The sequence below is a fragment of the Cottoperca gobio genome, chromosome 1, assembly GCF_900634415.1.
Source record: "Cottoperca gobio chromosome 1, fCotGob3.1, whole genome shotgun sequence".
NCBI classification, from domain to species: Eukaryota; Metazoa; Chordata; class Actinopteri; order Perciformes; family Bovichtidae; genus Cottoperca; species Cottoperca gobio.
In genome coordinates, this window is record NC_041355.1 from 11,946,484 (window position 1) to 11,963,603 (window position 17,120).

Consider the following 17,120-nt stretch of genomic DNA (forward strand, 5'->3'; position numbering starts at 1 on the left):
TATATGATGCAGTCAACAAGGATTTGTTCTGCATGAAAGATACTTATCTACTTATAATATTTTTGCTTTTCCCTTTGCTCACTATGGGACTAATAAAGGTTCGTCTGATCTTATTTTAGAGCTGTAGCGCCCCCTGGTGGCCACTGCTGCTTTGAACACCTGCATGAACTTGTATGTATGACCCACATTTCTTGACACAAACCACTTTAGGTAGATGTGTCATATCAAAACTATTATTCATGTGGTTAAAGTAAAATAATAAATAAAAGATGTCTACATATCAGAACTAACAAATCATTACATGACTACAGCAGTACAATAAACATATATTTTACTTTACAATTTATTATTGTACAGAGTATTTTTTGCTGAAAAAGAAAATGTACAAAGCAGACCTTAAATATTCTAATTTCCATTCCAACTACCGACTGAAAAAACAGGAAAAAAAAAAAATCCCTTTTGAAAGTAAGCAATTTTTTTTCTTTACAAACATCCAAAATTAGCATTAACAGGTGTGTCTACTTAGTTACAATGCATGCTAGTTATTCAAAAACACAACACCAGAGTCCAATTCAATACAAAGCTGATGTCAGTTTAGAGGAACAAGAAAACCAAAAGGATTCTGAACAAATAAATAAAAAAGTGAGCTCTGAAATTCTGTACAAGACTTCTTAGAATATCAATGTACAAAACATCACTTAAAAACATTTGTAGCTTAAATTGCTGTTACAAATACACTTCTTTAAGCAAGTTGTTGTCATTAGCGTACATTATCTGAACACTAATGCACAAACATGGTCACTTCTGTTTCTGAGGTCTGGTGGAAGTGAAAACCAAAAAGTCAACTGTAGGGAGAGCTGTCAGTCAGTGCTTTTAATAAAACACATTCAGTGAGATGTTTGAATCCAAGTTTTTAAATGCTACAGTATTTTGTTTCCTATAAACACAGTCAAAACCTGTTTCTTCATTCTCTTGGCACAGCAATTACTGAACCAGATTCTCTGACAGCTTTACAAGAAGCAACCCTCAATCATTTGACAACCTCCAACCAAAAAAAAAAAAAAAGAAATCAAATTTTTTAACCTACCAGTAGCTATTAGTGAAATAACACATTTGTTACAATGCCGTTATTATAAAAGGTTCTGCTTCTCTTGTACCAGCACTTGAATGTGAGACTTTGGACCTCATGCAAGAACCACTCGTATGTACATTCAATCCTAAATGGAGTCAAAAGAGGAGCGCATCGGCAGCTGAGTGGTATTCGCACATGCCACATCGTCCCGGGTTCAATTCCAGCCTGGTCACCTGTGAAGCATGCAATACCCCTCCACCCCCCGCCCACATTTCTACACTGTCCTGTCAAATAACGCGCACAAAAAAAAGAGTCACGTATAGATACATTTGTCTGAAGAGTTATGACTTAATATGAATATATCTGGAGTTTAAATGTGTTGCAGAAATAAACTGTTAAAATAAATAAGTTTACTGTATTTGTAAATTGGCGGGCCATGACGCAAATATCTTAAATCTTAAAAATAGTTTATTTTCTAGAGATTTTACTGCCATATTTTTGAATGACATCTTATACAATTCAGCAGTTGCTCGGAAAAGACGCCAACATCTGCCTCTGGGTTTTTATGCACGTCACTGTTCAGGTAGTCTCGCATAGCCAGACCCATCTCCAACTTCTTTTTAGCGCTGTGGCAGCATTGGAGAAAAGTCTGGCTGAAGGGCATTTCTTTCAACTAACCATAATCGTTGTGGGCTGCGCTAAACCCAGGATGCAATGACAGTCCCCCCTGCAACATAGAAAGCAGAAAGGGAAGAGAATTCCATCTAAAATGAAAGGCCAACGGCAAGCATATACGCACAGTCTACATCCTGTGAGTCAGACTTCTGCACAAGATGGACACCCTCTGTTATAACAGCCAACACTGTAACATCCCCTTCTGTTTAATGCAATATACTTTCTCACCCATCTCCCCGAGTGTCATGCTGCCCCTGATCGCCCCTTCTTTTGTGAATGAAACTTTCCCACAGAGCAGAACAATTAGCCTCATATACCAATGTGGGTGTGCCGATTACACTCATGATGGAAATCCCGCAAATGAACAGGAGGCATTCATCAAGCTAAAATTCACAACGAGTTTGTGCAGTTTGCTGAATGTGGCACCTACAAGCAAAAATAAGAGACGTTAAGGGCGAGGATACAGAAATTGTTCTTGCATGAGGCCCATTCTCAAGTAAAAGCTTCATCTTGTGGCTGTCTGGGTTACCGTGACCAATGTTTACACACTACAGTTACCGTCTGTGCCTTTCTATTAAAGCACCTCAATGATGACAGTAATGTCCACAGGCATTGTAATGGCACTTTGAACTCTGCCTATGCTGACAAATGCTACTTTTTTGTTATACAATGAGACTATTTGAATTATTAATCTTTCTCCCCTCAGATTTCACTTTATCTTGAAGTGTAGCGAGCCCCCCGGTGACTCTTTGAGCCAGTAAAAGGCCGGTTTTTTGTTGTTGTTGTTTTTTAAAGTATGCAGCCCTTTCCTCCCATGGCTCAAACCTGGGAGGTGATGGTTCGACTGTGGACTTCAAACACCAGAACTGAAAACACAGACAGACTGAGGTCTCTCAGATTTGGCAGAACACAGATTATAACAAACAAATTCTTCAACTTTCAGGTCTAGAAAAGTAAAAGACTGTGAGATCAGGGGTTATACGAGTCCAATGCGGACACTGAAATAATTTTGTTCACCTTATACGGCACTTTTAAAATAAAGTGTTACCGATTTAGTTTTTTTGCTTTCACGTCAAGTGTGATCTCTAGAACCAGTGAGGCAGCGTGTCGTGTTTCAGATCAACTCGGTCTCTAATCAGTTGTCACGGTTTTTCTTTTGATTTAGGAAGACAGATTGGAGTTTTGGGATGCTTCGCTCTCTCTGTGTGTGTGTGTGTGTGTGTGTGTGTGTGTGTGTGTGTGTGTGTGTGTGTGTGTGTGTGTGTGTGTGTGTGTGAGTGTGTGTGAGTGTGTGTGAGTGTGTGTGAGTGTGTGTGAGTGTGTGTGAGTGTGTGTGACTGAGCGATGAGCCTCATGCGCCTTTGCCGAAGGGCGCACTGTGCCGCAGATTGTGATGAGAGTTAAAGTCGGAGTTGGAGGACTGATAGGTCGGTGACGAGGTCCCAATCTCCCTCTCAGAATTCAGACACTGTGGCAGTTCTTTCTGGCACGGCTCCATGGTAATGGCCACACCCACACCGCTCCGCCCTGACGTAATGTGCGTCACCTCCGCCCAGGTGTCCTTCTCAGGGTCATAACACTCCACGCTGTCCAGGAAAGTGTTTCCATCGTAACCTCCTGTAAATATAACATTGACATTTTGCCCTATGAATACAGTACCTCACATTTAACATGGTCGGACTCAATTAAAAAGAGAAATAAGGCAGCAGAGCAACAGGATAGACTGTTTGAATGTGTTTTTTTACATATTCGAATGTGTCATAAATGTAACTGTATGTTCAACCTTTGTGTACATTTCTTGAACTGCCTAAAGATGCAAAGTAAATGTCAGTGTAAACTGACAATAAAGGTGTATCGTTAGTGTTTTGGAGAACCAAAGCTATGGGGGTGGGGGTGGTATGTAAAAGTGGTGCTTATTATATTTGGGTAAATGAAATAAAGCAGGTTTGAAAGCAAAAGTGTAATTTATAGATTACTTTAATTTGGTGCTTTTTTCTCTCAATAGTTACACAACTACTCACCCAATACATAGATGCGTCCATGTAATGCAGTGACTCCCAGAGCACTGCGTCGGTGCCTCATGGAGGCAGTAAAGCTCCACGTATCAGTTTCCACATCATAGCGCTCCACTGTGTTCAGCTGGTTGGTGCCATCGTAGCCGCCCATCACAAAGATGTGATTCCCCAGTGAGCACACACCTGAAAAGGGTAAATGGTTCAATCAAAAATGTTTTAAGACACAGCCCATTCATTTCACTTTTCTTATATGCTGTGCAAAAAAGCAACTTTTTTTATCCATAACAATAATTAAATAGAATAAAAAATAATATAAGTACCAAGTGGTTGAAAATAAAGTGAGTATTGCACATGGCAGTGATAACTGCACAGCAGTGGTGGAACAGTCTGTTCTTGGTGTGGTGGTCTACCGCTCTATCTGTCCATGTGTTTATGTTCCGCTCTGCAGAGAGCTGCTTGTTGGGCCAAACTCCGCTGAAGAGCATTAACTTTATCCAAACGCACTCGTCCTTTCAGCTCATGCAGTTTGACATGTTTCGTGTTTCACCGCAAACGCGTCCGCACAAACTAGGCACACTGGCCTTTTACTTCCTCAAAGAAATAATCGTTCGTCCATTTCTCCTGGAAAGTGCGACATTCCGCATCCAATGATCAAATGGTCTCTCGGGCCGTATACGGCCCGGAGGTTTACCCCCCCCCCCCCCCCTGCTCTACATGGTACTAATGCAGAATGAAAAGTAACCGGTGTACTGTATCTTTGATATGGCTGCCATAATGGTCCAAAAACAGTGCTTTGATACAATTATATCAATCATAGACATGCTGACATTATCAGAAATCAAATCAATCTAAATGTCATAACTCATACATGTAATTATGAGATTTTTATTTATTTTTTTAAATGGCTAATTCTTTCTTAATTGTGACACAGAGGTTATGTTTGTGTTTTGGTTTCTTGGTTTGTCTTTGTGCCTGTCAGCAGGATTGTGGAGAACTACGGGCCTGATTTTTAATGACACTTGGTGGAAGGATGAAGCATGAGCAAAGGAAGAACACATGTTGGCATGGATCCGAATCACGGGGCGGACACACTCATTATTTTTTACTTGGCGGAGGTCTGCACTCGCCGAGTGCCCTTCTAATTCTGTTTGATATTGTGGGCAAAGTAAGATCAATACAATTGATTTTCTTCGTGGCTGGTTTTTAGACTTATTGGACAGCTTTGTGGGATGACACAGGGTCAACAACATGCAACAAAGTTTTCCAGTAGAATCAAACCAGTGACTTCAGTGACATCAGTGACACATGCCATTCATGTGTAGTTTAAATCCTCCTTTTGATCTCAATAGCACAAATTAGATGGCCTGTCGAAGAAAATGAAAAACCTTGCATATATATTTTTAAAACATGGATTGCAACTTGCATGGCCAGATAAGAATTGCATAACTTTTCATCAGAGAGCAGCTTTCAATCTTTTCCTTACCAGCTCCGGAGCGCACAGTGTTCATGGCGGCCATAGTCTTCCACTCGTCCCTATCAGGGTTGTAGCACTCACAGGAGCTGAGCCGGTTGGCCCCGTCAAACCCCCCCACGGCGTAAAGCAGCCGGTTAATGACTGCAACACCCACACCGATACGCCGTGTCAACATTGGGGCTACGAGATGCCACTGGTCCCTTTCTGGATCATACCTGCAGACCAGGAACAACACATATTGATAAGTTTATTGTAATTATTCTCTATTTTTCCATTTCCCTATTTGGAAAACAAAATTCCATATGCACTGCTAATCTGTGCTACTGTTGACCCGGTGAGGGCTGCAGACAGAAACATGGTGTTGCCAACTCCCTCTTTTCTTCCGCCGTTGATGAACTTCACCGAGGGAGTGGAACACACAGGAGGTTGACGGCATCCGCCAGTTTCATAAGTGTGTTTATTCAGTGAGTTACAAGGCAATTAAGCCAGTCTTAGTTCAGTGAAAGAGAGAACCTTGAATTTAGAAGGTGCACAGTAACAATTATAAAAAATTAATTAGATTAATTAGTAATATTAATAATTAATAGGTAGCGAACTCGTGGAGAACTCTGCTCTCATTTTCATTGAAAAATATATTAAAATGATCATGATGTGATTTTTTTGCCAGGATCTGCATCAAACACAGTTTTCTTTTTGTTTGTCCTTTTTTACAGTCACTGTGATGAGCCTGGTTAATATTTGACATTTGTTACTGCTCTGTCTACGTCAGAGTTTCTGCAAATCTTCAACGGTGAACCAAGACATACATACATACATACATACATACATATATATATATATATACACATATAAATATATACTGTATTCACTGTATTATAGACAACCCATAAAAAGGTTAAGGACTGTGCCTCAGGTTACAGTCTAGGTTTGAGTCATGACTACACAGCAGGACAAATACAGTTAACTCTTGTTGGTGCGACATGTTGACATCCTCCAGCTTTGTATTGCTCATTAAAATGTGTGTTATTTGCTAGCTCACTGTCCAGACCAGCTTTCTTTGGAATATAGTAAGTAAGACAATCAGTGCATATGACAGCTGAAGAGTTTGAACACAAAGACCTGTGAGAGAGAAACTTTGCTCTCCTTTTTTTAGCCATCATATCGTTTACTCTTTAGTTTTATAAACACAAAAACATTAATCAAAGCTTCCTCATTGAAGATTTTTGTGAACTGAGATATAAAACAGGATGTGAAACTAAACCACTAAAGTTCCAGGAAGTGTTCCTGCTCCCGGGCACTCTAAATACAGTAAACAGACCACAGCATACACCTGTATAATAGATGTCATCTGCTGACATCTATTTCTATATCTATAATCCTTTTGCTTATGTTTACTGAAACAATACATTAAGCCAAATCATCTCAATTCAAAGAGTTTTTAATATAACCTGGCACAAATCAAAGCACCCATCAACTATAAATCAGGCTGATGCTGCACTGATTATACAATAATTAGCCGTCTGCCCTACTGACTGCGTATGGTGCCAGGGGAGAGGGAGAAGCCCCGTCGGTCACTGTGATTACTCCGAGCGGCATGCATGGGAATGAATTACAATAGAATATAAAATGTTTGAATATAAAATGTTTGAATATATATATCTTGCTTTTTTCCTGAATTAGTTGCTTAATTTGACGCTAGTCGACTCTTAGAAATAAAGTTGGTCAAGTTGGCAACACTGAGTCTTTGTTTGTGGCTGTGAAAAATAGTCCGTTACTGTACAGAATCGGCTTCATCTGAGACCGATTGGCCGGTCATCGGTCATGTCCGATCAATCAAATGCAAAATAAAAAAAAAATAACTCTAATATTTGCTTACCTTTCAACACTGTTGTGATGAATGCACCCATGTGATCCACCAGCTGCATATATCATGCCATCGATGACACCAACTCCAATCCGGTTCCTGGGTACGCTCATCGGCGCACACGGCAACCAGCAGTTGTTCATAGGATTGTAGCAGTCCAATGCATTCGAGTCCATGTTGCCATCAGGCGCGTTGTTTCTTCCACCAACAGCGTAGAAAAGCCCACTGATCACGCAGGCTGCTAGTCCACTGCGAGGCACCTGCAGGTTAGCCAGCCTCAGCCAGGCTCCTGTGCAGGGATTATACGCCTCCAGGTAGCTGAGAGACTGACGGAAATAACCCCCTGCTGTGTAGATGAGCTGCGGCACCTTAGGTGTTCGGCAAGAAATGACTTTGGTGGGTTTGTGGAGGGTGAGATCCTGGAAGATCTGGGCCAGGTAATCTTTACACTGGGGGTCCCAGTCAAGAGACTGGAGCTGGGCCTGCAGGAAGTTGGGGGTGAGGGAATGGCAGCGGACAGCCTGGAGTAACGCCTGGACGTATGGTCGCCGGTTCTCCCGGTCGTAGCGCACCCAGGCCACACATGCCTGGAAGACTTCGGACTCACAGCGCACATTGAGCTCATCGCGGCTGATGAGGGTGACCAGCTGGCAGTGGGACAAGTTGAAGAACTCCTCCTGGGTCGCCACCTATAAGTAGGGATGACAACTTTTAATATCTTTTTATAAGACAAGCGCTAATGAAATATAGAGTAGGAATACAAAAAAAAAAAAAAAAAAAGATATACCCAAGTGTCTATTAGTCATGCAAATAATAAAACTTTGTTCACATATGATTACGATTCAAGGGAGCAACTAAGGATTATTTTAATCATGAAATAATCCGACGATAGATATTCAATTTACTGACACAACGAAGAACAGCAGAACATCCTCATAAGTGAGGAGCTGGAACAAACACATTTTGATTAAAATAGTTGGACAACTGTCAGTTAACAGTGACATATCCAGACTGACCTTTGTGTGACACTTTGTTCAAATGTAATACTAGATGAGGGTTTTTTCAGACTGAACACTCAGGCTCTGGCTTCCTGCCACGAGAGCTGTAGCAGATTTTATGAACCAAATTCATAGAGGCATGCATCAAACATACTATTTGTATCTTTATTTACGTTTGCCGTAACTTTTTCTTCTTCTTCATAAAAACAAAGATTTATTTACTTGATTTTTCTTTTTGTAAAGAAAAGCATTCTGAAAGCCTGAACCACGGATAGATATCACAGGACACATCTCTGAGCAGGTGAGCTGTCAAACCTGCCTCTGGCCCCGTTTATCTAGTTATCAGAGATCAATATTGTGTCTCCGGTTATTTCTTTTCAGGTTAAACTCAAATCCTACTCGTCATGAGTCATCGCTTGCACTCTTGACAATCATTGCACAGACCTGACACGGGCCAGTAGTTAGCAGGTCTGAAGCGGTAAAGTCAACAAGCGGAAACCACAATGTAACAATAGAAACCTCTTTAACTTACACCACGACACGCTTTCCACACAAACGCCCACGAGTACCAATCACTATTAATATGAAAGCTCAGTTTCAGTTTTCACTCCGGGGCTATCCAGATACATTTAGGACAAGTCACTGAAAAATATGATGGATTATTCTATATCATAATAACTGCAATTTCCCCAGCTGGGGATCCTTTGCATCTACACTGTCAACTATCAAAGAAAACCACAACAGAGACAAAAAGCCAAAATAAGAATCTTAAAACAAAAGAAAAACCAACAAAATCTTTCAGGAGAAACTCAGCCAAAGCTTCACCTGGCTGAAGTTCATGTAGATGTATTCGCGGGCCTTCTGGTGGAGCTCCGTGCAAGCGATCTGCTCGGCGAAGTTGGCGATGCCGATGGCGTTGCTGGGGTCGAGCTGCTGGACGAGGAAATCACAGCAGGCCTTGACCACGCTGTCTATCTGGTACATGACAGCCCCGTTCATCACGTGAATCACACACTTCTCCCCCACGGAGATGCTGGCTGTGTAGGCAAACTCTATCAGACGGTCCATGACCTGAATGAGTGAGGAAGAAAGAAAAGGGGAAAGGGTTTGGAATAAAGCAAAGATAATGCACAGAAGAGAAATCAATGAGAGAGAAAGGAGACAGAAACACAAGGCTCTGACGCCGTTTTTATGTGCGCCTATTCATTCTTCCAGACAGATAACAAGAGTGAGATATGCGTGTATCTACATCTAGGGTAAGTAAAAGAGGTCAAACCAACTAAGTGTACTCAGCAAAGTTCTACTGTACTTTTTACTGCGTACATCTAAAGTCAACCTTGAAGGAAGAATTCCATGTACAATTTGTTGTGATCAGTTTTCTCATATTTGTAACATTATCTGTCCGTGTACATTATTGCATATTACCGGTTATTTATTCTGATCATTATACTGAGGTATAATCAGTAAGCAATTAGAAACCTCTAGCCCACACTGTGAAACTTCTAAATGTTTTTGAGATTAGCACATCTGCCATAAAACTCACTTGTTGTAAGAATGATGCCATGACAAGAGGCTGGAACCTGCACTGGTTTATGCTGTTTAGTACGATATAAAAAACACTTGTTTTGTGCTGGAAAGCAAAAGAGTGCTGCAGGAATGAGTGGAAGTGAGTTAGCATTTGTGCAATTGTGGTTCCCTCGTCTCAAAGTCAACAGGGTTTTGGCTAAATGCCTGAAATAAGGTCTGTTGTAAACACAAGCTTAAGAGATTTTAAGGTTTTGTTCTACAACATAAAATATGTCAGTAAATCCCCGACCCATGAATTTTTTAAGCTTTTACACTAAATAAGACTTCTAAACAGCATCACGGCAAACACTAGTCCTCCTTTAGCTCGGTGGTATTGACGTGAAGTCGGTCAAGATTATCTTGCTGAATAAAACGTACAAGTAGCCCCAGAGCTTAGTTTTAGCATTAATCTGAAATCCAATATACTTATCCCATTGGCTTTCTGTCGAGGGAACCAGTGCGATGCTAACTTCCGGGATTGGCCTACAAAAACAAGTCATACCTGCAGCACTCTATACAAGATATTGTACCAAATACAAACCAGTGTCGAAATAATGAAAATGCAATGGTCTCATCTTTTTGATAATTATTCTGATGTCTTAAAATAAATGTCACACTTAACACTTTTAACCCTGAATCATCATCTGTAAGTGGGATGGTGTGTCAAATCAAATAAAGCAAAGACTTCGTCCAACAAAAGACGACGTCTGACTCACCCTGGGATGGATCCCCTCGATGGACACCAACTCCATACCGCACTCCTTCAGGCCGTTGGTGAACATGGCCCTGAAGACCGGGGACGAGGAGGCCAACACCACCTTGTGAGCCACAAAGTCCACCGCCTCCAGGTCTTTGTAGCGCACACGCAGAGTGACGTCGCACAGCTGGCGCTCCAGACGCAGCTCGTTCATGATGGCGAAGGCGGCCGCCGTGTGGCTCTCTAGTGTGTAGCTGAAGACGCGGTGGCCATTGCGCGTGGACGGAGTCACCAGCGCTTTGCATTCTGTCAGGCACTCTGTCATTTCCTACCCTGTCTCCTCCTCCTTGGTCTCTTTCTCAAGAACAGCGGGCAGAGTTTAGGGACATCCTTGCACCATGCACAGGCGTGGGCGAAATTAAAAAAGGGAGTTTGAACTGACACTCGGCAGACGGCCTAACAGAGAGCTCCGGGCTCTCCTGGGTACGCCTGATTTTAGTTTGTGTAGAAGACTTCACGTTTAAGTCGGATTTATGTGGACATGAGGATGAGGCTCTGTTCAGTACTTGAGTCCAGCTATACTGCTCATTATGGCATTACGAGAGACGTCTATGTGAGCTGCCAGTCATGGTTGTACTTTTACATGTTGCAGTTCCAAAATAATCAAAATGTCTTGAATTCAGAATTGCTCTGGCTTTGTCCAAGGAGTTAATAATACGAAGTATAGAATGTTTTAATGACTGAACAAACTGAGCATGTGCAAGACTCAAAGGATCCTTCGTTTGAATGAATGTTTGTGCTGTTAACAGAAGTGCTTTTCTTTCCTGTCTTTGTTACCAAATGTATTTAGACTGCGTAAATTAGATATCCCCAAAGTACAAAATAAACATAGTTGGAAATATTAACCAAAGATTCACCACTGGTGCAGGTCAGTCTTGCATAAGGATCACTCTAGAGAGAGGGGGGGGGGGGATTTACTGCTTCATTTTAAGAGGTAATAATTAAAGATCTCCTCAGAGGGCTACACTTGTTCTGAGAGCTGCATAGTCAGAGATTGTAGATGAGGCAGGAGAAGGCTTGGCGAATTTGAAAACAAAACAAAACAATGGTCGAGTGCCAAAAGTGTCATAAGCGTAACTTTGAGCCCTTGGGAATGGGGAGGGGTGTTTGGCGACTTTCTCCAGAGACGCTTTCCTCGAGGTCGCCCAGACCAGCTGTGGAATTTGTTTGCTTCGCTGTGTTTACTAGGAAGCTTTTGGCTCAGCTGACAACTGGGAGGAGAGAGGGAGAGAGACAGTGAGCAGTTATGTATACAGCGTCACAGTCACATATTTTATAACACACAGTTAATAAATCCTGCCACTGTTTAAATCTGTGTACACACTGATGCACTCATCGGCTAAATGCCAACAAATACATTGTCTCAAGTGGCTCAGCAGCACCAGTCGGTCTCTAACAACTTTCACATCAAAAGTTTAACAACGCAAAGAGACTTATTATTCCTTTCCCACCTTTGGTGTTTTGTTACGTGCGGTCAAGTCTTCCTCCTTTTAATGATGAGGATGCTACCTTGAGTCGTCATAGCTCATTTTAAAAGTTGGTTTCATCTGTGAAAAGACGATTCAATCGCAACTTAACAAACTTGTTACTTCCACATCCAAACCGGAGACTGAATTTATTAGTATTGCACTATTAAATAGTCTTCCAATTTGATCAGAAATGGACAAATATGAAATGCGCAAACAAGCGAGAGTGTAAGGAACAGCGAGGGATTAAAGTCCGCCTCGGAGGACGATGGAGTGACTTAATTTGAGCTTGAATTTAACTGGTCAGCATGACTGAGTGTTTTCACCCTGTCATGTGACCGGAGGTTGGAACAGAGGGAACAGTTTGTGCACCAGCCAACAAAATCAAAGCCTAACTGAGTCTTACCAAGAACAGACACACGCAAACATTTTGTACACAACTTTCAATCAGAATCAAGAGCTTTTAAAGAAGTCTCAAACGATCACTGCAGAGGATGATGAAACAACAGATAGCTAAGCTGATTTGTTTGGAAATGAATACATCTTTTGGGAATATGCAGGCTCAGGTGCAGAGAGAGGAACACTTTCATTTCAATTTCATTTATTATGCAGGAAAAGATCTAAAGTAACAATAAATGTGTTGCACAGCATTAAAAAGACATAGAGGGAAGCAGCTAAAAAGAAACACTTCTCTTTTCTGTCAATATAACTTCTACTTTCTAGAATAACCCTACTGCCTGTAGCAGTGACATACAGTACAAAGAGCAGCCAGCAGTCGCTTATTGTGTCTGGTGTTCTCTGACTTTCTGAGAGTCAGTGTTACTCAGCAACAATGCCACCGTTAGTGTTCAGTTATATAACAAAGCCCCCATATGCTGTGCACACACGCAGCAATCATTACCTGAAGTGGTGATAAGAGGACACAGCGCACAGGCCTGGGTGTAAGTAGGTTATTGTGTCCTAATCTTTAATCAGTTAAGATGATGCAAACTAACTCTTTTTATTTGATCCACAGAGGATGACACATCAATAACCATCATAAAGACAATCAGCCAGCAGTAATATGAAACGCACTGCGATTCCGATTTCCTGCTGTGTTTTTCCTCCCTCCAGGTTTCTGGGTAAAATAGTTTCACAGGATAACATGTTGCTCAACAGGCAGACAGAAACCGCTCGCTGACAAACCGGGTCACTGAGGCTCCAACTTTTGTTCATGCTGCATATCTCAGATCATTTATGCAAATCAGTAGCATTCTCAGGTATGACATTAAAGTCAGGTTCTCTTAAGAAACAAGAGCAGGCGTTCCCTCTTTTAATGCAAAGATAACAAACAAGCACTGCAGCACATTCTAGTTTAGTTTGGTTCAAAGGATTTGTTGTTGGATAAAACTCTATTGGAGCTGAAACATCAAGTTGATTTATTGATTGGCAGAACAGTTGTCTGTTCAATTCATGCGGCTTATATTTTCATGCAGGATCGTAAATGTCCGTTTACCAAACCAACTAATTACAGCTGCAATTATTTGTATCATCAATTTATCTGTTGATTATTTCCTCTATCAATTGGTATTTAGTTTACAATGATAAAAACAGAGAAAAGCAGCATATCACCACAATGGAGGAGCTGGAAAGAAATAAGAAAATACTTTACTGCAGATAATTTCCTTTTTGGCAATCAAGCAACTGATTAATTAATGAAAGTTTCAGCTCTACAAACAGCTAATCGAGTTACACCTCTAAACTTGATACACATTTAAATGAAATATATTAAGTGGTATCAGTGGGTACGGTGAAAACTATGATCCAAACATGGATCATAAGCAACTAACCTTTATTTTCATTATCGATTAATCTGCATATTATTTTCTAGATTAATCAATTGGCCTATAAAATGTCAGAAAAATGTAAATCCTAGCTTCTCAAAGTCCAAGGTTGTCTTTAAATGCGTGTTTTGTCCCAAAACCCAAATATATTCAGTTTAATATGACATAAAACCGAGAAAAGGGGAAAATCTCCAGATTTGAGAGGCTGAAAACTGTTTTTTGGGCCATTTTTGTATGAAAAATGACTTAAAAGAATAATCGATTATCATAATATTTGGTGATTATTTTTACGTCATCAACTAATAGATTAGTCAAATAATCGTTGCAGCGTTTACAATCAAACATCACCATACCCTCTCTCACAGTGTTGAGGGATGATAGATAATAGTAACATTTAAATCTATGAATAATACCTTGAACAATTTCAATCAGGAGACCCTCTGTGACACCTTCAAGGACCCCCCTGGTAGACCCTGCATCCCAGTTTCTGAACCACAGTTCAGGCCTGCAATCATCGGATGCCATTAAACAAGGGATTGCACAACCATTACAACTTTAAAGTTGCATGAAAAGTAGTTCCGAACAAACACGGGTGTCTAACGTGCTCATTGGCATATAGGCAGAGAGCTTTCCTCTGTGACTCATCCTGAACTCCTCACAGAGGAGTGGAACTGGCTGTACCAAAACATGACCCAGAAGAGCAGCCCGTCCTTACATAAACCCAGCTGGAATTAGATTTCCGCGCCATGCCTCCAACATTAAGAGCTTTCAGACAAAGCACCGTTTCCTCCGACCCTACGACGATCATTTCTGCGCTTGTTTTGATCATAAAATAATCCAGAGCAATTGCATGAACCGAAAAAAAAAAAAAAAGAAAAAAGGGTAACACGAGTGAAGGAGAGTCGATTAAATCCTCTGTTAGGTTTGCGACGGAAAGTGGACTCATTGTATTCGTGACAAACAACCGGAGACACCACAAATAACAAGTTAAACGTTTCGGAAATAGAGCTGACAGCAAAACAGGCTCCTAATAATAGACAGCAACGTAACGGCTGTGAGTCGTAGGCACAAACATGCTAACAAAGCGCTATAGAAACATGTTGCTAGAGCTAGCTTTCAAATATACCACAATTACACTTCGTATTAATCACAATTGATAGCTTAATCTGTAATAAAAGAACTCACGTTGTCTAGTTCAAGTCCTCCATCGCGGTCTGCCGAGCTGTGCGCCACATAGGAAGGAGGGGGGGAAGCTGTAACTCACCATGACTAAGCATTGTACCGGCCTCCTCTCGCTTTCACAATAAGAGCCCGCCTTCACAGCGCTAGACCCGCCTCCGTTGAGAGTAATGGAGTGAAATACGTCCCGAGGGATGAGGGCTTTTATTGAGAAGGACTTCTCAGAATAAAGAAAAAACGGGACCACTGTTGGCAAGGTGCCAAAACTCTAGCTTCAACGTCAATCAAATTTGCTACAAATAATATAAATACCACCTGCATGATACACAGTGTCCTCTACACTTTGTTGCATAAAGACATTTCGTTATGGAGTAAATCTTAGTTGCCTACAAGTTAAGGGAAATAGCCTTATTAAAGCAAATTCTGTATTTCTTCAATTTACTTGAATAACATTCAAAATTCAACAGGAAATTTACTAAAATGACATTGTTTATTTAGCGTTAAATACAAGCAGATTGGTGGTCAAGAGACATGGCTATAATTACATCATAACCCACATTGCTTTGTATAGCTCACCTTGCTTGTCAATTTTCATTCCTCCTAGTAATATCCATGTTTGTGAAGGGCTCCTACTAACAGTAGCAACAAATATGCTGCAGGCAGGTGCTGACATACCAGTAAGTGTTTCCCCCTCTTGAAAAAATACGTAATTCAGGTCAGTACAGTAGACAGCATACTTCTCGCAAACAGCCACACGGTGGCACCAAAAGCCAGCTGTGTCATAGCAGACCCACTTTATATTACTGGCTCGAAAAACATTACATGTCCAGAAATGATTTTTAATGAGCAGCCTGTAATTATGTAGTACAACACTATTTAAGCTTTGTTGAGCCCCATAGCCAGAATTCACAGCTGATTAAACCAAATAAATCTCATGCTGAGATTACATCTCTGCTCCCTCAGGGTCAATGAAATTGATGATGAAGCATCAACAGTCATGAAAACTCCCTGATGTGATATGACAAGCATTGAATCAACCAACAATTCCCCAGCTGAGTGACGACTCTGCCCTCACTCTGTGTGTCGTTGTGAAGAATTGAGGGGCACCACAATGGACACCCCTAGAAGTGTCAAGCAGAACAAAAACAATTGGCGATGCTGCTTTCAGCCATTACGCTCTAAACTGCTGGAACAGCCTTCCAGAGAATCTGAGACGAGCAAAACATATATTTTAATAAATTAATATATTACTACTTTTAACATCCTAACTTTGAAGTGCATTTGATTTGTTCAAAAGGTGCTATATACATACATGCAAATATTGTTTTATTGATTGATTGATTGTCCGCTTGTATGATTGTATGCATCTGAGGTTAAGTTAAAGCTGCCCTCACAGGATCAGTTTTGTGATTTACTTTCATCTATATGTTTTCTATCTATCAAGTTGACTACACATGTTACTACTCTGATTTCTCCCAAAGCTCTGCTGGAGCAGGGAGCAGTACAGCATCTGTACATCTGTAGTACAATCCTGTCCTTGGCGGTCACTACAGATGACTTATGACTTCTTCCTGTCCAGTATTGTATAATTTCAGCAGTGGGAAGGAAGCTGGGGGTCAGGAAAGATTCCCTGACATGTTGACCTCTGTCAGCAGGCACAGTGCTGGTGGATACATTCAACATCTGGAGGAACACCTGCACCCATACAAATCCTATGAAAGGTATCTCGGTGCCATGTGGCACCATTTATTGTAGATAAGTATGTCTTTAGGTCACAAAGGGTAAAAGTGAAACAGTTATATAGTTTGTCAGGATGCCTGTTTGGTTGCTTTGTGAATAATAATGTTTCTGTGGGTGGCATATGTCTCTAAATAGATTACTGCATATACGCTGTTTGCAGAAGTTAAAAATGATTACTGAGTCACACCACACTTATCTTTACGGTCAGAAGAAGAAAAAGAATGTTTTAGATTTAAAAGAAGTCCAACATGTTGTCGCAATACTCCATATTTACCTTAAACTATGCCAAATGTCTTGTATGTATGTAATAATGTAATGAAATACACAAACAAAGTAAGTCTGTTGAGTTGGTCCTGTCTGCAGAAGCTACAGCTCCCAAGTAGCAACATTAAAACTACCTGCATGTGATCTTTCTCAGTTTGAGACGGGATAAGTGGGGACAGCAGGTCAGAGTGATGTGATGTCCAATTTAGTTCTTTGCGTTGAAATAA

General features: G+C 40.9%; 1 protein-coding gene across 3 annotated transcripts; it reads right to left on the reverse strand.

The window, feature by feature from the left end:
- Positions 1-314: 314 nt before the first annotated feature.
- Positions 315-15,018, reverse strand: keap1b (kelch-like ECH-associated protein 1b). Of its 3 annotated transcripts, XM_029432724.1 has the most exons (8): positions 14,896-14,934; positions 11,873-11,968; positions 10,381-11,632; positions 8,924-9,169; positions 7,113-7,789; positions 5,246-5,451; positions 3,769-3,945; positions 315-3,364 (listed from the first exon to the last, which is right to left on the reverse strand). In XM_029432724.1, exons 3-8 carry the CDS (start codon positions 10,684-10,686, stop codon positions 3,099-3,101), a joined length of 1,878 nt encoding a protein of 625 aa, XP_029288584.1. In that variant the 5' UTR covers positions 10,687-11,632; positions 11,873-11,968; positions 14,896-14,934; the 3' UTR covers positions 315-3,098. The 3 variants fall into 3 exon arrangements, with proteins under 3 accessions (XP_029288584.1, XP_029288577.1, XP_029288593.1); XM_029432717.1 differs by lacking the exon at positions 11,873-11,968 and having other exon boundaries at positions 14,896-15,018; XM_029432733.1 differs by lacking the exons at positions 11,873-11,968; positions 14,896-14,934 and adding an exon at positions 14,124-14,211.
- Positions 15,019-17,120: the final 2,102 nt, after the last annotated feature.